Source organism: Nuphar pumila, chromosome 15 (assembly GCF_984573655.1).
Source record: "Nuphar pumila chromosome 15, dmNupPumi1.hap1.1, whole genome shotgun sequence".
Taxonomy (NCBI): Eukaryota; Viridiplantae; Streptophyta; class Magnoliopsida; order Nymphaeales; family Nymphaeaceae; genus Nuphar; species Nuphar pumila.
The window spans coordinates 71,624,960-71,648,891 of NC_143263.1; the positions used below are offsets into that span (position 1 = coordinate 71,624,960).

At 40.2% G+C, this 23,932-nt stretch overlaps 1 protein-coding gene across 1 annotated transcript; it reads right to left on the bottom strand.

The window, feature by feature from the left end:
• Window positions 1-1,960: 1,960 nt before the first annotated feature.
• On the bottom strand, window positions 1,961-22,888 carry LOC149815564 (1,4-dihydroxy-2-naphthoyl-CoA synthase, peroxisomal-like). Its single transcript, XM_089990574.1, has 4 exons — window positions 22,870-22,888; window positions 22,546-22,682; window positions 6,876-6,998; window positions 1,961-2,114 (listed from the first exon to the last, which is right to left on the bottom strand). Exons 1-4 carry the CDS (start codon window positions 22,886-22,888, stop codon window positions 2,091-2,093), a joined length of 303 nt encoding a protein of 100 aa, XP_089846700.1. The 3' UTR covers window positions 1,961-2,090.
• Between the last annotated feature and the right edge of the window lie 1,044 nt (window positions 22,889-23,932).

Sequence of the window (23,932 nt, forward strand, 5' to 3'; positions counted from 1 at the left end):
CTTTCCTGTGGGTTTGTGCGTAACAAACGGACCCCAAAGCAAAACTACGAATGGGATAGGAGGCATCCCAGCCATTCATCTTGAACTTTTTTGTTTTTGACAGAGAAAGCCAGGGTTAGGCAGACAAACGGAGCCCCCCGTTGGTTCATCTTGAACTTTGTTGTGTCCAACATGAGCAGTGAGAAAGTGGTGATTAGCAGGGTGTGTCTGTATGTGAAGGAGACATGATCCACTTACTGTGTGTGTGTGTGTGACACAATCTACTTGATGGGCGTTTCTTATGTATAAGGTGTACAATTGACAAGACGCAAACAAAATAAGATATAACCAAAATATAGAAGAATGCCAACGTTGTGTTTGGTTAGCCAGTTCGCACAATGTTTCCATGTAAATGTTGCAGTTGAAACACTCAAATGTTGTTGATCAACAACTGGTGAGGCTTGGGGTCGTATGAGATAGCTGGATGGTTAGGTTGCACCATCATCAGCACGGGGTCTAGGGTTAAAATCACACGGGGGTTATTCCTAAGCTTACCTTCCAAAAAAAAGTGGGGTTGAAGATGGCATAAATAAGCCGAGGCAATGACCAACATTCTATTAGTCTTATTTCTCCCTTGTATTCTCAATGTTTATGTCACTGATAAGGTTTGAGAGAGAGGCTAGGAGACCTACCCACAAATTGCTATGGTAGCTTTGGAAAGCTTGAAAAATCTGGGCGCCTGCGTTGCATGCATGCAGACCTTCCCTCATTTGCCTCATCTGTACCATAGAATATCAAGGTAGCATCGCCAGCTAGTTCCTGTTACACAGCTGAATTAGAAACAAACATTTAGACAAATGATCCTGTTCCTGAAGCTGACAGCAAGGAATACAGTTGACTGGACTATTCAAACTTCTTTTTTTTTGGTTTATTACATGGGAAAATCGGCACCAGGTCGGGAGACTTGCCATGATGGTTGCCAAGCCCAAGCCCAATGACATGAAACCCCAAAGCCACCACCCTCACCAGAGAGTCTGCTGCTTTAGCCTTGTGGCAAGGGACGTACACCCACTCACCCAAGTACGAACCTGCGATGTCCTTCAGCTTGAATGTCTCAAGCCAACCCATCTAGCCAGACGTGCAGACTGACTGCTCAAGTTTAAGAAAGAAAATGGAGAAAGAAAAACAAAATGTTGTGCACAAGCAATGTTGATGTCATATCTTGGATCAAAATGTATGTTTGGTTCGATCACATGAGATTCACTTCGTCATACACTTTAGAAAGTGAATCTCATTTGCTTTTTTTTGCAAAAGCAACCAAACGGGAAAAGTACCCTCATGAGAAAGTGAATCTCATTTGCCTTTGCAAATGAGTCGTTTTAGAAAGTGAATCTCATTTGTGTGAGAGCTCGAATCCTCATGAGATTCGAGTTATCATGAGATTTAGAAAGTGAATCTTATTTGCACAGTACCCACAAGCAACCAAATGTACCCCAAAATGTCACCGAACGGTATCCCATAAATCGAGTGCAAAATGGAACTATCAACAAAGGATTCATAAGTAACACCTGCAAGCCAGCATGGCCATCATCTATAGCATTAAGAGCAGCCTTACAAACCCGAATAGCCATAGGACTATTTCTTAGGATCTCGCGGCACCATCTCAATGTTTCTTGTCCTAACTTTTCCAGCTGTTGATGGAAAATACAATACTACTTTTATCAAATAAGATACATCTAGTAATCAACGAGAGTTAAGAGATGGGGGGAGGGGGAATGTGAAATTGCTATCAGTGCACAATGGCATTTGATGTTGATCCATCCATCCTTGTTTTTAAGGGTGAAGCACCAACCTTGCTAAAGGTGCACCATCAGGCATCACAACCAAGCAGATCAAGAATATAGCAGCTGTTCAATTAGAGCATATACCAAACAGAAAAACTTAACCAAGTTCAGAGTTGGCCATCCAGAATTCAAACTGCAATCGCAATATGAATGACCACGATCCTATGTAAACAAACAAAATATGTGAGCACTTACAGGCACCACAACATTGACAAGTCCCATTTTCTCTGCTTCAACAGCATTGTAAAACCGAAATAAAAACCACATTTAACGTGCTCTTTTAGGATCAACCTGAACCAAAAATCAGCCAAATTATAAGACTCAGATCAGCATGCATTTGCAATAATGGCTAATAAGGCGCCTAACATGAATTGAGCAAAATCCTGTGTGCACTGCAGATATTAAATAATGTATGAACAATGAACCAAGATTTTAGTGCATCATTCCACCAATTTTGATGGGGCATAAGAAAAGAGCAATATGAACAAAGATTCTTGCTCGCTAGCATTGGAAAATGAGATTTCTCTCCAGCTTCCTTTTCTAATCCATAAGCACTGATGGATTATTTCCTGTTTGATATTTAACAAGGGAAATCCCAGTTCAGGTGGTGCGGCCCAGAAGAGAATAACGGCTCACCATATGGGCCACCCCAAGTGGTTAAAAACCCTTAACTGCCCCCCTCACCCACCAGGTAGCCTGCTGCTTTGGCCTTGCAGCAAGGGACGCACACCTGGGGTATCAAACTCTACATCCTTCTGCTTGAATGACTTAAACCGACTCACTTAGCCCTGTGTGGAGCCCTTGTGGTCTAATGGATGGATTATTTTCTATTATAGGAGTTGAAAGAAAAGTTATGAAATCACAATAACATAAGCAAATGGCAGAAAATAAATGCTAACAGATTGATTATATGATTCCATCAAGCAAATAGACTATGACTGTCAGAAATGTTAGAAATGGTGAATTTTGTGTCATCTGGTTTGGTGGTAGATAATCATGACATGGTTGAAAATAAATGATTACTGCATTAAAAAAATGATATAATTTTCATGTAACATTAATGTTTCAGACAGCCTATAAAGAAATTGTAAAACCCAGCCTGGCCAAGCCGGGTGGGCTCGAACCCCAGCCAGGCCCGGCCAGGGTGGCAAGATAAACAGTAAAAAAATGATTTTCTGAAAGTGGCGTCTCTTTTGCATGAGGCGGCGAGGTTATCCTCACGGTGCGTCACTCTGCCCCCACCCGGTCAGAATAAATGATTTTGAAAAATGTTAAATTGACTTATTAAATATTTTGTATGTATCTTATGTTTGTGTGCTTGGCCATCCTCTCTCCATAATATATATATATATATATATATATATATATATATATATATATATATATATATATATATAGTTATTTCTTATTAGATTGCTCTCGTTTTACTCTCTTTACAGGTTTTTCAAATATTGACAGTATGGATGATTCTAAAGACATTCCGAGAATATTAAGAATTGATGATATTGAAGATCCTTTATGTAATGAAGCATATGATTGAGCACCCCTTGAAGAGACACCAAATGGAAGAACTTGATGAAGTCTATGAAGACATTTTGTGTAATGGGTTTCTTCTTTTGTAATTTCAAAGTTTGAGGGGGTGTTAATATATATATATATATATATATATATATATATATATATATATATATATATATATATATATATATATATAGTGCATTTTGTAGTGAGGTTTTTATGTATTTTATTATTCATTATGAATGAAATCATTTATTCACAAAACTAGTATTAGTTTGTATGTTGTTAGTATTCAAATGTATTTTGATTTGGCATTTGGATTACGATTTGGAATGTCTTGGGTTCCGCACCATTTCATGACACCTACTACATTTACCATTTACTCTCTCAACCCTTCTAAAGTAAAACTCTGCAGCAATTCACTACATTTGTGTCAGTGATCCCTTCATTTTTATATGACAAACATATTAGAATGTGAAGTATGGATTGGATATGGATCCGATAAATGATCCATATCCAATCACGTGTTTTGTCTCATTTGTATTTTAATGTAACATGTGTTACTAATGAGGGGCATTTTTGTCCTTGTAAGGTTATTGTAACCCTATTAAGGGTAATGTAGCATTACTGCAACTGCTAAGAGAGAAAAGAAGCAGCCGATTCCCAAATATCGAGAGTTCTTTCATGGTATCAAAGCAAGAAGGTTCTGCGTGTTTCCTACTGAAAAAGGCTGCTCCAACCTAGTCTCCTCTGCGTGAAGGTGATCTGTTGTTTCCTGCTGAAAAAGGCTACTGAAAAAGGCTACACAAAAAAAAAGGCTGCTGAAAAGGCTGCCCAACCCCAGTCTTCTGCGTCGATCCATCTAAGTGGCCTGAAAGATCTTGACTCCGAATAAAACATACATGGTGAGACAGTTTCAGATGATACATCACAAGCAGAGTGTCTGAGATACAAAGGTAATGTGTATACCAGGAGATCTAGAGAGCAAACAAATGTACCTGCTGAAGAACACATTGCATTATCTAATAACAGAGAAGCACCAAGAAGATCAGGCAGGATAAGGCATCCTATTGAAAAGTGGGTTAGTTATGACAACTTTTCTATGGACTTTTAGATTTTTCTATCCCAGATTGAAAAACACGATGAACCTCTTGGTTTTCATCAAGCTATCCAATCCAACAAATGGATTGAAGCGATGAATGAGGAGATCGAGGCACTTCATGAGTGTCAAACATGGGAGATAGTTGGCCACCCTCCAGATAAAAATGTTGTTGGTTCCAAATGGGTTTATAAAATTAAATATAAACCGGATGGTAGCATTGAACGGTACAAGGCGCGTCTTGTAGCCAAAGGTTTCACTCAAGAGTATGGTCAGGATTATGATGAGACATTCAGTCTAGTGGTAAAAATGGGAACTATTCGCATTATACTTGGCTTGGCGATTAAACATGGATGGATCCTTAGTCAGCTTGATGTTAAGAATGCATTCCTTCATGGGGACTTAAAGGAAGAGGTCTACATGGAGCAGCCTCAAGGTTATGCAGAGGGAGACCCAAAAGAATATGTATGCAAATTAACCAGAGCTTTGTATGGACTGAAGCAAGCTTCTAGGTCATGGTTTGAAAGCTTTTCCTTAGAAATCCAGAAACATGGTTTCTTTCGTTCTCAACTTGATCATTCTCTGTTTATATATAGGGACGGTACCACTATGGTTTTCTTACTCATATATGTTGATGATATTATTATCACTGGTAATGCTCCAGACCACATTCAGCGAATTTAAGTTTTGTTGAGTATGCGATTCAAAATGAAAGACCTTGGGGAGCTAAGATATTTTCTTGGTGTACAGGTAGACAGACAAGATGAAAGAATGTCATTAACTCAACATAAATATACTCTTGATCTTCTGGCTAAAGCAGGAATGACAGATTGTAAACCTATATCCACACCCAGTGTTGTCAACCAAAGGCTCAGTATTTGTGATGGTGAGTTATATCCTGATGCAGTCAAGTATCGCAGTTTAGTGGGTATGCTACAATACCTTACTTTTACTAGACCAGACATTGTATATTCTGTTAATCAAGTATCTCAATTTATGCATGAACCAAAGACTGGTCACATGGATGCTGTCAAACGCATCCTTCGCTATCTAAAAGGAACGGTGGGTGATGGACTCACATATATTCAATCTTCATGGAAGACACCAAAACATGACATACTAGCCTATACAGATGCAGACTGGGCAGGGGATCCAGATGAGAGGAGGTCTGTTTCAGGATACTGTGTCTTCATTGGGAGAAATCTTGTCTCATGGAGTAGCAGAAAACAGAAGGCTGTGGCAAGGTCTAGCACAGAGGCAGAGTATAGATCTATGGCAGCTGCCACAGCAGAAGTGACTTGGATTAGGCATCTACTTACAGAAATGGGAGAGCATATCTCAAACTCAACACTTATGTGTGATAATAGAAGTGCTATACAAATTGCATTCAATCCTATTCATCACAATCGGACTAAGCATATTGAGATTGATCAACACTTCATCAGACAAAAAATAGCCGACAAAGAGATTGAATCAGTTTATGTGCCTTCAGAAGACCAAGTTGCCGATATATTTACAAAAGGTCTCACAAGTCACCGCTTCTGGTATCTGAAGAACAAGTTGCACATGGTTCAAGCCCATGCACAACTTGAGGGAGAGTATTAGAATGTGAAGTATGGATTGGATATGGATCCGATAAATGATCCATATCCAATCACGTGTTTTGTCTCATTTGTATTTTAATGTAACATGTGTTACTAATGAGGGGCATTTTTGTCCTTGTAAGGTTATTGTAACCCTATTAAGGGTAATGTAGCATTACTGCAGCTGCTAAGAGAGAAAAGAAGCAGCCGATTCCCAAATATCTAGAGTTCTTTCAAAACATGCTGACCTACAGGAAATAAGAAACAATGGATTTACAACTCTCCACAAAATAAGCTAATAATGGTTATCTTTTTCCCAGCATCATGTCTAGTCCATTACATGTCTGTATTACAAGCATATCTAGTGAATACAATCTTACTTAAGTCCATTCAGATGACGGAGATAGTACTAGAATTGATAATCTAGTGCCATTATGCAAAGAGTATTCCTTTTAATATTTTGCACTCCCCATGCCAAGTTAAGATAGTTTAATCAATTAAATGCTGCTTTGCAAGCCCTTACCGTGTGAGAGAACCCAGATAATGGCTACTTTATGGGATAATGAAAAGAAGAGAAAAAATAGGTAACTGAATTTATTTACACAAACAGCGACTGTACAAGCTTCCAACAGTTTCTAACATTAAAAACAAAACTTAATGTTTCCAACAGAAAGTTTAAAATAATCCTAACCATATAAAAGTAGAATAGAGACATTTATATTTTACAGAATAAGATAAATCTCAAGACTGAACTAAACTACAAACAGAGTTGCATCAGTACACGGACCATTGTGCGTTAAGTATCCCATAATTTTTTTTGGTAGATAATGGAACAGGAAATTAGCAAAATACCTTCCCAGTTAAGATGATGACCCCGACAGTTATGTCATCTCTAGCATCATTAAACGCATGTATTAGCTCCTTAATCATCTGAGGCCTAAAAGCATTTCTCCTTTCTGGTCTGTTGATTGTGATCTTAGAAAATCAACAAAGAACAGTTAACTTATTAACAATCAGGTCTAAGAAAACACATATAAAGTTGCTTATAATTGAACAAACAAAAATAATAATAATAATTTACCTATTTAAATACATGGTTCCAAAATCAAAGAAACTAATTCAATTCAAATCTCCCTAAAGGCCAGAACATTCAACCAATAACAGAAAACACCACTTCAATCTCCCTAGAAGGTAATGCCAAAAAATACATAATTTTCAATCATTCTGAATGGTTGGAATAGAAGGGTGGTTTGAAGTTCATTTCTACTAGTGTTACTTCAAGGGTAATCTGGTGGCAGTGAATTATGTAGCACATCAAATTCTCTCTATCTTCCTGCAAACACCTCTCATTTTGAAAGCATGGAATATAAGGGTGGTTTAAAGTTCATTTCTACTGGTGTGACTTCCAAAGGTAAAGTGGTCACAGTGAATTATGTAGGTTAAAATATGGATCCTTAGTGTAGCTGTAGCACATCAAACTCTCTCGGCTAATTAGTCAAAAAGAGAAACTACAAAAACACAAGGACGAGCAACCACTATTCAATGGAATGATAGAAAATTCATCATTAGAACCAAGGGCTAGCAGTTCCCAGTAAGCATGTCAATAACCCATTTCACATTTAATCCTGCCCAACTTCCTCCTCAAAAATGAACAATAAGAATCCAAAGAACTCAAAATTGACCACTTTCTTTCATATTTTGGAATTAACATGTAGACAATATCTAACATTCAAGAGCTCACCAACTGACTTAGTGTAACGACCCCAACTCATCCCTTTTGAAAATGCGGATTTTTTTTTTTTACCAGTGCGGAAAACTTCCCAGAGACCCGGGGTCCTCACAGTTCCAATTCCAACTGGATAGCCACAAACCACAAAAGAACTTGCAATTAACATCCATAATCTAACCAATACCTTTATTTATGAATTAATATCTAATCTCAAAATAAAGTGTCTCACTCAACAGAAAGTAATGTAACCACTGATAACAATAAGCAAATAACAAAAACACTAGACTGAAAAACCAAAATAAAGAGCCACTTTGTCTACAAAGGAAACTGTCAAAACTCATTGTGACTCCCGCGCCCTCGCAGTAGCTGTCGACTTCACTGATCACCTGTTCCTGTGAAAAACCAATGAAGTAGGGTGTCAGAATCGAAATCCTGAGCACAACTACTTCTTAATGAAACAAGTGAGATAAAGAGTTAAGATGAGATATCATGCAACAATTGAGGGAAACACATACAAGACAGTTTATAGCATTTGGGAATTTATTCATGCAACAATCATAAATGCTAAACATGCAAGGACAGTAAAGTAGTAGCATGAACTAAAACTTCAGCATGCAACAAGAAATTAACATTCAACACCTACCATCATGTATTGATTAAGGGAACCATTAAAGTATGCATGATCTAATGCATAACAGGAAAATGCATGTCTTTTGTGCAATGCATGAATCATTTTATTATCTTCCATTTAAGTCTTTTGTTTCCTTATGCATGCCCTATTAAATGCATACAACTTTAAGTTTCTCTTTTTAATTACCGTTGCCCGCGGATACACCAAACGGGTACAAACCCCGAGGTTAAGTTAGGTTCCCAGGGTAGCTTAGTACACAATTTATATTTTATTACTGGGTTCCAACTTAGCCCTCGACCGAATCACCTTCGGAACATTAGACCTGCACATCTAATGTCGGGGACACAAGGGACACCCCACGCCCACAAGTGCCACTTCCTTGATACCAAAAACAACAGTTGTGTCAAACACACCACTTCCGGGTAAAATGGCGGACTCTCCCTAAAACCGTGGCCAGGAAAAGGAACCTCAATATCGGGTTCAGGGGACCAAAATTAAGCACAAGGAGTTTTGTATCCTCACAGTCTCCCCAAGACCGGATTTCTAAGATCCCCATTCTCCAGATGGGTGATCCCAGAAGGTATATTACACTGTGCCTTATTATTACTTTTTATTAAAAACTAATTTCTTAAGTTTTGCAACATCATATGCAAAAAGAAAGATAAAAGCTCGCATCTACCTCGCGAGAGCCATCACAGGACTCCGGCCTGTGGAAACATATAGAACAGTGCAATAAAACTGAAATATTAATGAAGCATGATCTTTGCAATGCATTGAAATGAGTAAGGGAAAACATTTCCACAGCTCGGGTTTACCAAACCCTCGATGATTCATTTTGATCACCGCAGCACTACTGCAAGAATCAATATCATATGTAATATATGTAGTGGTCTTAACATGTCTGCAAGGTTTAGTCATAGATGTATCAAATTAATTCATTGATAATGAACATGAGATATGACATTCTCATATGCAAATTAAACTGCCCATGTTATACCCCTTTTCTTGTGCATATGCATGCATGCATGCATCTTTATGCAATTATTACCACATATGGTTCTAACCATGAATTGTATTGAGATGAACAAAAGAGCATTCATGTATTTATGTATATGCAACAACACATGTTAAGTCCGTCAATATGTAAGCACTCAAAACAACTTTATCATGGAATAATGTGTAAGCATGTTCCAACACACATATAAACCACCTCAAATCCTAACATAAAGAGAAATAAAACTGTAGGTACATAATTCATGCTCAAGATTTATCATGCATCAAAAAATTAGAATTTTAACTTTACCAATCACATAGCCAGGCTCTGTTTTCATATGCTAACAACCTATGTTACTAACATGGCATGATTCCCAGCATAAGAGAAGTTTTGTAAATAACAGCATAGCCCAGCCGACCCTATCGGCTGGGTGTGACAGCATATACACAGGCCCAAAACAGGGACTATGTACGTTGTCCGGAAATGTATCACAAAAGGGAAGCTATATGCTAACATCCCTGTTTACATATATGCATATATATATATATATATATATATATATATATATATATATATATATATATATATATATATATATATATATATATATATATATATATGTATGTGAAAAGATTAAACCCAGCCCAGCCGACCCTATCGGCTGGGTCTGACAACATATTCACAGGTCCAGTGTGGACCTGTGTATGCTGTAAAAAACGACAGCATAATATATTTCGAAAACCACCATTTAATTACTATATATATATATATTTCTTAAAAGGAACACACCCAGCCCAGCCGACCCTGTCGGCTGGGTCTGACAGCACATTCACAGGCTCAGTTGGGCATGTGTAAGCTGTCAAGAAACCCCCCACCTATGCAGCAAATACATATATAACATTTTTTTTCTGTTTTCAATGCCCAAGGCTCCAAGTCATCACCCAATCGACTGAGTCGATTGGGCCTGCCCTGGTCCTGCCAAAACTAGTACCGCACCTAGCCAATCACTTGGTTGGGCCTGTCGGCTCGGCCAGCAGCTGGCAGTCAGCCGAGTGCCACTCGACTGGCTGCCAGCCAACCAACCAACAGCCGAAACCCAACATAAAATAGGTTTCACACACATATATATATATATATATATATATATATATATATATATATATATATATATATATATATATATATATATATTTTGTTACAACCCTGCCCAGCCCAGCCGTCCTTGTCGGCTGGGCTTAACAGCATATACACAGGTCCAGTGTGGGCCTATGTATGCTGTCCACAACAACAGCATAAAAAATTTTTTATTTACGCAAGACTGCCTGCTAATAGTATCATGTGTTTTTTTTTCTTTTTAAAGGGGAAAACACCCAGCCCAGCCCAGCCCAACCGACCTTGTCGGTTGGGTCCAAAAGCACGCACACCGGTCCAGTTTGGACCTGTGTAGGCTGTCAAAAACGACAGCAAAACAGGTCACACAAAAACTGATTTTTTTTTTTGAAAGGGAAAATGAATACCCAGCCCAGCCGACCCTGTCGGCTAGGTCCAAAAGCATGTACACAGGTCCAGTTTGGACCTGTGTATGCTGTCAAAAACAACAGCATACCACCGATTTTGCAAAACTGATTTTCTTGTTTTAAGGAAGATACCCAGCCCAGCCGACCCTGTCGGCTGGGTCCAACAACATGTACACAGGTCCAGTTTGGACCTGTGTATGTTGTCAAAAACAACATATAGGTTACAAAAAAAAAACTGTTTAATAAATCTATCACCTACCTTGTTTTTGTTTGTTTATATATATTTTTTTTGAAACAATAAAAATACAGCATATATGAATGGGTAACCGTGGAAATCGACGGTCCACTGTTCTTCTATGGATTTTCATCAAAAGATGCATGGAAAATCCAATCTTTACCCTATTTCTCATTCGTTTCAAGAAGGAGTACCCGTACCTTTTTGGAAATAAAAGAGAATAGAGGCTGTGGAGGGCGTTTGGGCTGAGCTCCGATGCCTCCCACCTTCTTCTTCTACCTTTTGCACTCCTTTCTTTCTCCCCTCTCTCTCTCTCTCTCTCTCTCCTTCTCTCCCCACTTTTCCTGTTTTTTTTTTTTCCTCTCCAGCCAAAAGAAAGAGAAAGGGCTGCCGCCCCCCCCCCCCTTCCTTCTCCTATTAGTAGCTGGAAACTCTTTAGAGAGTTTCCAGATTTGGTTCTCCCACATTTGGGAGTTCCCAAAATTTCTTGGACTCCTCTCTAATAGAATTTTTGTTGACTTTTTGACCTACCTTACTTAAAAGGTATGGAAACCTCTAAACCCCTTTTAATTAGGGAAGAGGGTTAACCCTAAACCCTCTTAACCCAAATCCCGAAATTAATAAAAAACATTAAATTAATAATTTTATTTTTTTGAATTTAATTATTAATAGGTATTCAAAAGTTCCCAAAATTGGTCATATTGACCATGGAGACTTTTTATATGATAATAACCCCAATTTAAAGCTCCCAGCTGAATTTAAAGTCATAAAAAGGTTGAGCTTGGATTTGGATCGGATTCGGACCCAAGATCCAAGATTCAAACCCATACTCATACACAAATTTGGATTAAGACTTATATCAACTCCAGATTTTTATAGGACCTAACTAGGACCCAAATCCATAAAAATTGGATCCTACATCTTGAATTCAATCCGATCCAATTTCGAATCCGTTTCAACAAACTGCTAAAATTTTAGAAAAACGTGATTTTTGGACCAACCGGAACTCGGATTTGAAAAAGTAAAATACCATTGCGCTCAGAATTTTGAGACGCATACAATGATATTTTACATGAATATCAAATTCTGAATTTTGCCTGAAAATAACCTGAATTTCGCTTGAATTTCGCTTGAATTTAAAAGTTGAAATTAAAACTCTTTCTACACTTCGATTGGCTTGTCTAAACCTTGTTGATGAGACTTGGGTCAAACCCAAACTCTAAGACCTCGGTCTAAAATTCGAGCCTCAAACGATTTTCTTACCAGACAGCCAAATTTCAAAGTTTTCATGAATTGACTAAGGTCCGAAAATACGAGATCTTACATCCCTACCCCCTTAAAAGAATTTCGTCCTCGAAATTAGAACGTACCAAATAAAAGAGGATAGTGTTGGCGCATATCTGCCTCAGGCTCCCAAGTGCATTCGTCTAGCCCATGATGCTGCCAACGCACCTTTACGAACGGAATCGTTCTACTACGCAGTACCCTTTCCTGGCGTTCCACAATCTCAATCGGCTTCTCGTCCATAGTTAAGTCAGGTTGTACCTTGATTGCCTCATAGTGAATCACGTGTGAGGGGTCAGGTACGTACTTTCTCAACATCGTGACATGAAAAACATCGTGAATCTGCGAAAACTGAGGAGGAAGGGCTACTCGATACGCAGTCTCTTCGACACGTCCAAGGACTTCGAAGGGTCCCACATACCTAGGACTCAACTTGCCTTTCTTCCCAAACCGGAAGATACTTTTCGTAGGCGAGATTCGAACAAACACGTGATCGCCTACCTCAAAACTGAGCTCTCTACGTCGCTGATCGGCATAACTCTTTTGCCTACTTTGAGCTGCAATCAACCTTTGCCGAATTAAACGCACTTGATCCGCATAGTGCTGGACGATTTCTGGAGACTCTACTGCTCTCACTCCAACCTCATCCCAACAAACCGGAGATCTACACGGTCGGCCATACAGCGCTTCATACGGAGCCATACCAATACTAGCATGAAAGCTATTGTTATAAGAAAACTCTGCAAGCTTCACATGTTTGTCCCAATCACCTGCCCAATCCTAAGCACACGCTCTCAACATATCCTCGAGCGTTTGAATCGTTCGTTCTGACTGCCCGTCTGTCTGTGGATGGAAAACCGTACTAAACTTCAGGGTAGTGCCAAGGGCTTTCTGAAGCTGGCGCCAAAATTGAGATGTGAACCTCGGATCCCGATCTGACACTATCGAACGAGGCACTCCGTGAAGCCTAACAATCTCCTCTACGTAGAGATCAGCCAAGCTTTCCAAGCTTTGACTAATCCCAATCGAAAGAAAATGAGCACTCTTTGTCAAACGATCCACAATTACCCATATGGCATCTCGTTGTCGTCGGGTCTTAGGCAGCCCTACGATGAAGTCCATCGAGATATCATCCCACTTCCACTCTGGAATCTCAAGAGGCTGCAAAAGTCCACCTGGTCTCTGGTGTTCAATCTTCACTTGCTGGCAAGTAAGACACCGAGATACGAACTCCGCGATGTCCCGTTTCATCTCATTCCACCAATAAGTCCTCTGAAGATCTTTGAACATCTTGGTGGAACCAGGGTGAACGGAATACTTCGACCTGTGAGATTCACTCATCAACTCTTCCCGTAACGCTTTTGGGACCCACCATCGGTCCCCGAACATAATGGTTCCGCCCTCCTCCCGGCGAAACTGCGCTTCTGGCTTCTGAGCACTTTCGCACAACTTTTCAAAGTTCGGATCTTCTGATTGGAGTTCCTCGATTTGATCTATGATCTCTGGTCGTGCCTGCATCCCGGCACAAAGGATGCGCTCGGAGTCGTCAGAAAAAGGTTGCCATCATACGAACTCCTCGACCAGATTTCAACTGCGTCCAATCAAGCTAGCTGTTGTGACTGACACCTTTCTACTAAGTGCATCAGCCACCACATTCGCCTTACCTGGATGGTAAGCGATGGAGAAGTCATAATCCTTTAGAAATTCCAACCACCTACGTTGCCTCAAATTCAAGTCCCTCTGGGTGAAGATATATTTGAGGCTCTTGTGGTCAGACATGACCTCAAACGTTTCCCCATAAAGGTAGTGGCGCCAAATCTTCAACGCATAAACTACTGCCGCTAACTCCAAGTCATGTGTGGGATAATTCTTCTCATGCACCTTTAGCTGTCGGGAAGCGTATGCTATGACATTTCCATGCTACATAAGAACGCAACCCAGTCTAGTCCCTGACGCATCACTGTATACCACAAAACCACCCGTACCGGAAGGCAATGTCAAAACCGGCGTTGTGGTCAACCTCTTCTTTAACTCTTGAAAACTGTCTTCGCAGCGAGAGGACCACTCGAACTTCACTCCTTTCTGCAACAACTGAGTCATCGGAAACGCTATACGCGAGAAATCTTGAATGAATCGACGATAATAACCCGCCAATCCCAAGAAACTTCTAATGTCTGTCACCGTTTTCGGTTGTTCCCATGACAAAACGGCTTCCACCTTGACTGGATCAACCTCTACACCTTTCTCGGATATCACGTGACCAAGAAACATCACCCTATCGATCCAAAACTCACACTTTGAGAATTTAGCGTAAAGCTGATGTTCTCTCAGTGTCTGCAGCACGAGTCGCAAATGCTCTTGGTGATCTTCCACACTCTCCGAATATATCAGAATGTCATCTATGAACACGATGACAAAAGAATCCAGCCACAACCTGAAAACCCGGTTCATCAGATCCATAAATGCCGCAGGGGCATTTGTAAGTCCAAAGGACATCACTAGAAATTCATAATGCCCATATCTGGACCTGAACGTTGTCTTAGGAATATCTTCGGTTTTAATCCTCAGTTGATGATATCCCGAACGAAGATCGATTTTCGAGAACACCTTGGCCCTTCTCAACTGATCAAACAAATCATCGATCCTAGGCAAATGATACTTGTTCTTCACCGTTACTTGATTCAGCATGCGGTAGTCAATACAAAGTCGCATTGAGCCATCCTTCTTCTTAACAAAGAGGACCGGGGCACCCCAAGGGGATACACTCGGTCTAATAAATCCTTTGTCAAGAAGCTCCTGCAACTGCTTTTTCAGTTCCCCTAACTCGACAGGTGCCATGCGATACGGAGCGCGAGAAACTGGTGTCGTACCAGGCACTAGCTCGATCGAGAACTTAATTTCTCGATGCGGAGGCAAACCTGGCAAATCCTCGGGAAAAACATCCGGGAATTTGCGGACAACATCTAACTGATCCAAGGGCGTCGCATGACTGTCTTGAGCAGAAACACTGGCCAAGAATACCATGCAACCCTTCTTATGGTACTTGGAGACCTTCAAAGCTGACACGATCCTCACCCCATCAGTCGGTCTCGTCGAATGACACAACAATGCAGACAATTTGGGGTGCTCCAAGATTACCTTCTTGCCCCGACACTGGAGGGTCTCATTATGCTTGGACAACCAGTCCATACCCAGAATGACATCATAAAATGTCATATCCAGAATGACCAAATCGGCAGACAACTTATGGCCTTCTATCACCACGCATACTGATGGAAAATACTTCCCGCAGGAAGAGGATGCACCCATGGGTGACATCACATCAAGAGCCCTTTCGAGGCTAGATGGAACTAAATCAAGCAACTTTGCAAACGAAGAAGAAATAAAACTGTGTGTTGCACCCGAATCAAACATAACACGTGCAAAGTGTTCGACAACTAAGAATATACCTTCGATCAGATCAGCCTGATCATCCTGGGAGGTTGCTGTCGCTGTGTAGACCCGGCCATTGGTCTTGCGCTGACCCTGCTGCTGTTGAGGCATCTGCTGCTGTGGTTGCTGCTGCTGTCCACCCGGAACCGCAGGCTTGTTCGGACAAAAGGGGGCAATGTGCCCTGGCTGCTGGCACTGGTAGCAGACCCCCTTGAACGATGGGCAAAAACCTAGTGGATGATTCTTGCCGCACCTGCGACATGCCGGCTGGGCCTTCTCCTTTGTCTCCGCGGCTGAGGTCGGCCCTGTTGCGCGCCCTGCTGTCGCCCGTCACGGGTCCGCTGCTTCTTCCCATTCTGCACTCCCCCTCCCGTTGGAGGATTCTTCCTGGTCCCGCCTGAAGAACCCCCTCTGTTGCCACCCTTCTTCTAAAAGCCACCTTTGGATCATTCCCAGTCCTCGGTCAGTATGGTGGCTGACTCGATCGCCTCGGCCAGAGTAGAAGGACGACCTCCGAGCACACGAGTCCGTAACCCACCCTTCAGTCCACGCACGAATCTATCTACCCTCGCCTTCTCATTCTTGAAGAGGTTTGGGCTATACTTCTCAAGGCTCCGGAACCTGGTAGTGTACTCCACGAGACTCATGGTTCCCTGAGTCAAATCGAGGAACTTTTGTTGCATCTGCTCCTCAACGTAAGGGGGAAAGTAGGCGTCCAGAAACTCCTCCCTGAACGTCTCCCAAGGAATCTTCTTCCAATCAGCAAATTTCACCCTTTGCAGGGTGTCCCACCAGTTCTTGGCATCGCCCTTCAAGCGGTACGTGCCAAAATGTGTCTTTCTCTCCTCAGGGACAAGTAAGACGTCAAACACCCTCTCAATCTCCTCGATCCATCTCTCGGCAGCCTCTGGGTCTGCCTTTCCTGAAAAGGAAGGCGGGTCCAACTTCAGAAACCGCTCGAACGAAACGCCGCCTGCGTTTGGAACAATATTGACTGAAGGGTCACGAGTCACTGCCTGCGCGGCTGCCTGTGCAGCCTGTGTCGCTTGAGCCGTTTGTGCAGCCTGTGCCGCTTGAGCCGTTTGTGCAGCCTGTGCCGCCTGGAGGTTCTGGGCCGCTTGCAGCGCCTGCGCTGTCTGTGTCGCCTGAGCTGTCATAGTCTCCGTCAAGGTATGGATGACCTCCATCATGAAATCTCTTTGCTCCTGCCAGTTCGTGGGAGCAGCAGTAGAAGACGAAGCGTCTCTACGGGTATAGTGCGACATCTACAATGCACAACCTTTTACAAATTAGACTATTATTGATACTACCCCCTTAGGTTAAGCACGAACTATAATCGTTCCCGTAATCACACCAGACTTTTAAATCACACCAAAGAGCATTTAACTATAATTACCATAATCACACAGAACTTATATAAATTAAGTAAAAATATTAAACAACCATACCAGTGAAGAAGACTGCTCTGGAGGACGAGTCACAACTTGTTGACGCTTCAGGACAGGGCTCACATACCAATTATGAAAATTAAACACTCAAAGACGATAAAATTGCAAGTAATTATGGTCGCTCTGATACCAAACCTATAACGACCCCAACTCATCCCTTTTGAAAATGCGGATTTTTTTTTTTACCAGTGCAGAAAACTTCCCAGAGACCCGGGGTCCTCACAGTTCCAATTCCAACTGGATAGCCACAAACCACAAAAGAACTTGCAATCAACATCCATAATCTAACCAATACCTCTATTCATGAATTAATATCTAATCTCAAAATAAAGTGTCTCACTCAACAGAAAGTAATGTAACCACTGATGACAATAAGCAAATAACAAAAACACTAGACTGAAAAACCAAAATAAAGAGTCACTCTGTCCACAAAGGAAACTGTCAAAACTCATTGTGACTCCCGCGCCCTCGCAGTAGCTGTCGACTTCACTGATTACCTGTTCCTGTGAAAAACCAATGAAGTAGGGTGTCAGAATCGAAATCCTGAGCACAACTATTTCTTAATGAAACAAGTGAGATAAAGAGTTAAGATGAGATATCATGCAACAATTGAGGGAAACACATACAAGACAGTTTATAGCATTTGGGAATTTATTCATGCAACAATCATAAATGCTAAACATGCAAGGACAGTAAAGCAGTAGCATGAACTAAAACTTCAGCATGCAACAAGAAATTAACATTCAACACCTACCATCATGTATTGATTAAGGGAACCATTAAAGTATGCATCATCTAATGCATAACAGGAAAATGCATGTCTTTTGTGCAATGCATGAATTATTTTATTATCTTCCATTTAAGTATTTTGTTTCCTTATGCATGCCCTATTAAATGCATACAACTTTAAGTTTCTCTTTTTAATTACCGTTGCCCGCGGATACACCAAACGGGTACAAACCCCGAGGTTAAGTTAGGTTCCCAGGGTAGCTTAGCACACAATTTATATTTGATTACTGGGTTCCAACTTAGCCCTCGACCGAATCACCTTCGGAACATTAGACCTCCACATCTAATGTCGGGGACACAAGGGACACCCCACGCCCACAAGTGTCACTTCCTTGGTACCAAAAACAACAGTTGTGTCAAACACACCACTCCCGGGTAAAATGACGGACTCTCCCTAAAACCGTGGCCAGGAGAAGGAACCTCAATATCGGGTTCAGGGGACCAAAATTAAGCACACGGAGTTTTGTATCCACACAGTCTCCCCAAGACCGGATTTCTAAGATCCCCATTCTCCAGATGGGTGATCCCAGAAGGTATATTACACTGTGTCTTATTATTACTTTTTATTAAAAATTAATTTCTTAAGTTTTGCAACATCATATGCAAAAAGAAAGATAAAAGCTCACATCTACCTTGCGAGAGCCATCACAGGACTCCGGCCTGTGGAAACATATAGAACAGTGCAATAAAGCTGAAATATTAATGAAGCATGATCTTTGCAATGCATTGAAATGAGTAAGGGAAAACATTTCCACAGCTCGGGTTTACCAAACCCTCGATGATTCATTTTGATCACTGCAGCACTACTGCAAGAATCAATATCATATGTAATGTATGCAGTGGTCTTAACATGTCTGCAAGGTTTAGTCATAGATGTATTAAATTAATTCATTGATAATGAACATGAGATATGACATTCTCATATGCAAATTAAACTGCCCATGTTATACCCCTTTCCCTGTGCATATGCATGATATGCGCATGCATGCATCTTTATGCAATTATTACCACATATGGTTCTAACCATGAATTGTATTGAGATGAACAAAAGAGCATTCATGTATTTATGTATATGCAACAACACATGTTAAGTCCGTCAATATGTAAGCACTCAAAACAACTTTATCATGGAATAATGTGTAAGCATGTTCCAACACACATATAAACCACCTCAACTCCTAACATAAAGAGAAATAAAACTGTAGGTACATAATTCATGCTCAAGATTTATCATGCATCAAAAAATTAGAATTTTAACTTTACCAATCACATAGTCAGGCTCTGTTTTCATATGCTAACAACCTATGTTACTAACATGGCATGATTCCCAGCATAAGATAAGTTTTGTAAATAACAGCATAGCCCAGCCGACCCTATCGGCTGGGTGTGACAGCATATACACAGGCCCAAAACAAGGACTGTGTACGTTGTTCAGAAACGTATCACAAAAGGGAAGCCATATGCTAACATCCCTGTTTACATATATGCATATATATATATATATATATATATATATATAGACCTATATATATGTATGTGAAAAGATTAAACCCAGCCCAGCCGACCCTATCGGCTGGGTCTGGCAGCATATTCACAGGTCCAGTGTGGACCTGTGTATGCTCTAAAAAACGACAACATAATATATTTCGAAACCACCATTTAATTACTATATATATATATATATATTTCTTAAAAGGAACACACCCAGCCCAGCCGACCCTGTCGGCTAGGTCTGACAGCACATTCACAGGCTCAGTTGGGCCTGTGTAAGCTGTCAAGAAACCCCCCACCTATGCAGCAAATACATATATAACATTTTTTTTTCTGTTTTTCAATGCCCAAGGCTCCAAGTCAGCACCCAATCGACTGAGTCGACTGGGCCTGCCCTGGTCCTGCCAAAACTAGTACCGCACCCAGCCAATCACTTGGTTGGGCCTGTCGGCTCGGCCAGCAGCTGGCAGTCAGCCGAGTGCCACTCGGCTGGCTGCCAGCCAACCAACCAACAGCCGAAACCCAACATAAAATGGGTTTCGCATATATATATATATATATATATATATATATATATATATATATATATATATATATATATATATATATATATATATATATATATATATTGTTACAACCCTGCCCAGCCCAGCCGACCATTTTGGCTGGGCTTAACAGCATATACACAGGTCCAATGTGGGCCTGTGTATGCTGTCAACAACAACAGCATAAAAAAAAATTATTTACGCAAGACTGCCTGCTAATATTATCATGTGTTTTTTTTTTCTTTTTAAAGGGGAAAACACCCAGCCCAGCCCAGCCGACCTTGTCGGCTGGGTCCAAAAGCACGCACACCGGTCCAGTTTGGACCTGTGTAGGCTGTAAAAAACGACAGCAAAACAGGTCACCCAAAAACTGATTTTTGTTTTTTGAAAGGGAAAATGAATACCCAGCCCAGCCGACCCTGTCGGCTGGGTCCAAAAGCATGTACACAGTCAAAAACAACAACATACCACCGATTTTGCAAAACTGATTTTCTTGTTTTAAAGAAGATACCCAGCCCAGCCGACCCTGTCGGCTGGGTCCAACAGCATGTACACAGGTCCAGTTTGGACCTGTGTATGCTGTCAAAAACAACATACAGGTTACAAAAAAAAAACTGTTTAATAAATCTATCACCTACCTTGTTTTTGTTTGTTTATATATATTTTTTTTGAAACAATAAAAATACAACATATATGAATGGGTAACCGTGGAAATCGACGGTCCACTGTTCTTCTATGGATTTCCATCAAAAGATGCATGGAAAATCCAATCTTTACCCTATTTCTCATTCGTTTCAAGAAGGAGTACCCGTACCTTTTTAGAAAAAAAGAGAATAGAGGTTGTGGAGGGCGTTTGGGCTGAGCTCCGATGCCTCCCACCTTCTTCTACCTCCTGCACTCCTCCTTTCTTTCTCCTCTCTCTCTCTCTCTCCTTCTCTCCCCTCTTTTTCCTATTTTTTTTCCTCTCCAGCCAAAAGAAAGAGAAAGGGCTGCCGCCCCCCCCCCCTTCCTTCTCCTATTAGTAGCTGGAAACTTTTTAGAGAGTTTCCAGATTTGGTTCTCCCACATTAGGGAGTTCCCAAAATTTCTTGGACTCCTCTCTAATAAAATTTTTGTTGACTTTTTGACCTACCTTACTTAAAAGGTATGGAAACCTCTAAACCCCTTTTAATTAGGGAAGAGGGTTAACCCTAAACCCTCTTAACCCAAATCCCGAAATTAATAAAAATCATTAAATTAATAATTTTATTTTTTTGAATTTAATTATTAATAGGTATTCAAAAGTTTCCAAAATTGGTCATATTGACCATGGAGACTTTTTATATGATAATAACCCCAATTTAAATCTCTCATATGAATTTAAAGTCAAAAAAAGGTTGAGCTTGGATTTGGATCGGATTCGGATCCAAGATCCAAGATCCAAACCCATACTCATACACAAATTTGGATTAAGACTTTTATCAACTCCAGATTTTTATAGGACCTAACTAGGACCCAAATCCATAAAAATTTGGATCCTACATCTTGAATTCAATCCGATCCAATTTCGGATTCGTTTCAACAAACTGCTAAAATTTTAGAAAAACGTGATTTCTGGACCAACCGGAACTCGGATTTGAAAAAGTAAAACACCATTGCGCTCAGAATTTCGAGACGCATACAATGATATATTACATGAATATCAAATTCCGAATTTCGCCCGAAAATAACTCGAATTTCGCTTGAATTTCGCTTGAATTTAAAAGTTGAAATTAAAACTCTTTCCACACTTTGATTGGCTTGTCTAGACCTTGTTGATGAGACTTGGGTCAAACCCAAACTCTAAGACCTCGGTCTAAAATTCGAGCTTCAAACGATTTTCTTACCAGACTTAGCCAAATTTCAAAGTTTTCATGAATTGACTAAGGTCTGAAAACACGAGATCTTACACTTAGGGCTTGCAGCACGCTCAGGATTCAGCTCTGTTACAAGTCCTGAGAAAGAAAATTTCTTGGGAAAAACTAAGTAATCAATTGAATTCCATGAAGATTTGTCCTGGCTTGAAAGCATAGTATTCAAGACTATAACTTCAAAACTTGGTGGCCAAAGTCCTTGTTGAATCAGACTGAATTGACCACATCTTTGCCGAGCTTGCCTAAAACAGCAGGAAGATCAACAAAGAACCATCTAAAACAATAAAAACCAATCCCAACATAGTGATTCACAGAACTCAACAACTAAACATCCAAAAGACCAACCACCAATCCCATCACAACCATGCAACAGTCACCATACATTGACATCCAATCACATGATAACTCATAAAACCCAAAAAACAAGCACATTAAACCAAAAACGGTGATTCACCAAACTAAACCAAGAAGAGTCTAAATCAACAAAACACCAACTCCCACCGCAACCACTTAAGTATAACCACCGAATTATTACCTTGGCAATGCCTTCTCCAACCGCTTTCTCATAGATGATATCAGTGAACTCCGGGCCATCTTTGTCAAAGCAGACTCTCCAAACGGCGTCTTCGGCAGAAACCTCCCCGTGAATTCTTCGATAACTGTCTTCTTCTTCTTTAGAAGCATGGGAGGGACGAACCCGATGAAGAAGGGAAACCAGATCGAGAGAGAGAGAGAGAGGATGAGGAAGAGAGTGCACAGTGGTTCAGCAACAACTGCCAACACGACACCAAAATGGTAAGCCTTTATGTATAGTGTTCACATTAAAAGCAGCATCGCTGCATAGTGGACATGCAGCGACCTGCTTGATAGCCACCCATCTTGGCGTTTCTCGAGATGGGTGATTTATGTCACAAGGACACGCCATTTTGGTGGTGTGTTCTGATGATACGAGTCATGAGTGGATAGGCTTGGACACGTAGACATGGACACTGATACGTACAGACAATATTTTAATATTACTTTATTATTTTAAAGTTTTATTTTAATACAAATATATTTTCTTTACACTAAAATAACAAAAAAATAGTTTTTTGTTACTTAAATTTTTAAATAAATCATGTCCTCATATCTTATTTTTCAAAAAAAAAAATCAAACTTTCGAGTCAAACCTTTAGTTTATACAATCAAAATATCATGATACTTTCCACAAGTCGTGCTGTTACCATTCAGATTGTCGATGGATCGGGCTTTATCTGACATCCCACTGAATTCAACTCCGTTTGGTCGAATTCAGTAAGCCAAAACCACGTCCAATTATAATTAGATTCGGATATAGTTTTAAATTTTGCTACTGAATCCAATAGATATCTGGATATGATGAATATCCTTATCCAATTACATGCAAAAAATTCAGATACAGTATTAGTTTTTCTCCATCTGAATTTGGTTTAGACTACGAATAACCGATATTCTATTAATTGGATACGGTATTAGTTACATCTGACCCGAATTCAAACAGTTTACATCATAGATGGAAGGCAGAGTGTTCATCTGATCAGAATAAGGTCAACCGAAAAAAACTTTCATTAGGTGCTCAATCATATTGCGATTTTATTGTGATATTTGTGTTTACAATGGCGTAGTAACGTTAATATATTGACTATTTACTTTTTTCATATTATTTAAAATTTTACATTTTATTTTGAATTTATTTATTTTATTTAAGATTTTAATGATTAAAAATATAAAAAAACAAAAAAAGTTAAAGGGAATTTTTCAAAAAAGCACCTAAAGTTTGGGCATTAATAAAAAAGGCACCTGAGTTTTGAAATTTTTTTAAAAATGCATCTAAAAATATCTTGGTTAATTAAAATAAAAAATGACCGTATTATACGACAAAAAATAGTGTGTTTAGTCCCCAA

Bases quoted from the DNA above. Each gene is read 5' to 3' on its own strand.
- LOC149815564 (XM_089990574.1), bottom strand. The intron at 6,999-22,545 runs GTAATAATTCGG...TGATTTTCTAAG, and splicing joins TTGGAGAAGGCATTGCCAAG to ATCACAATCAACAGACCAGA. The intron at 2,115-6,875 runs GTATTTTGCTAA...TTTTTGGTTCAG, and splicing joins TCATCATCTTAACTGGGAAG to GTTGATCCTAAAAGAGCACG.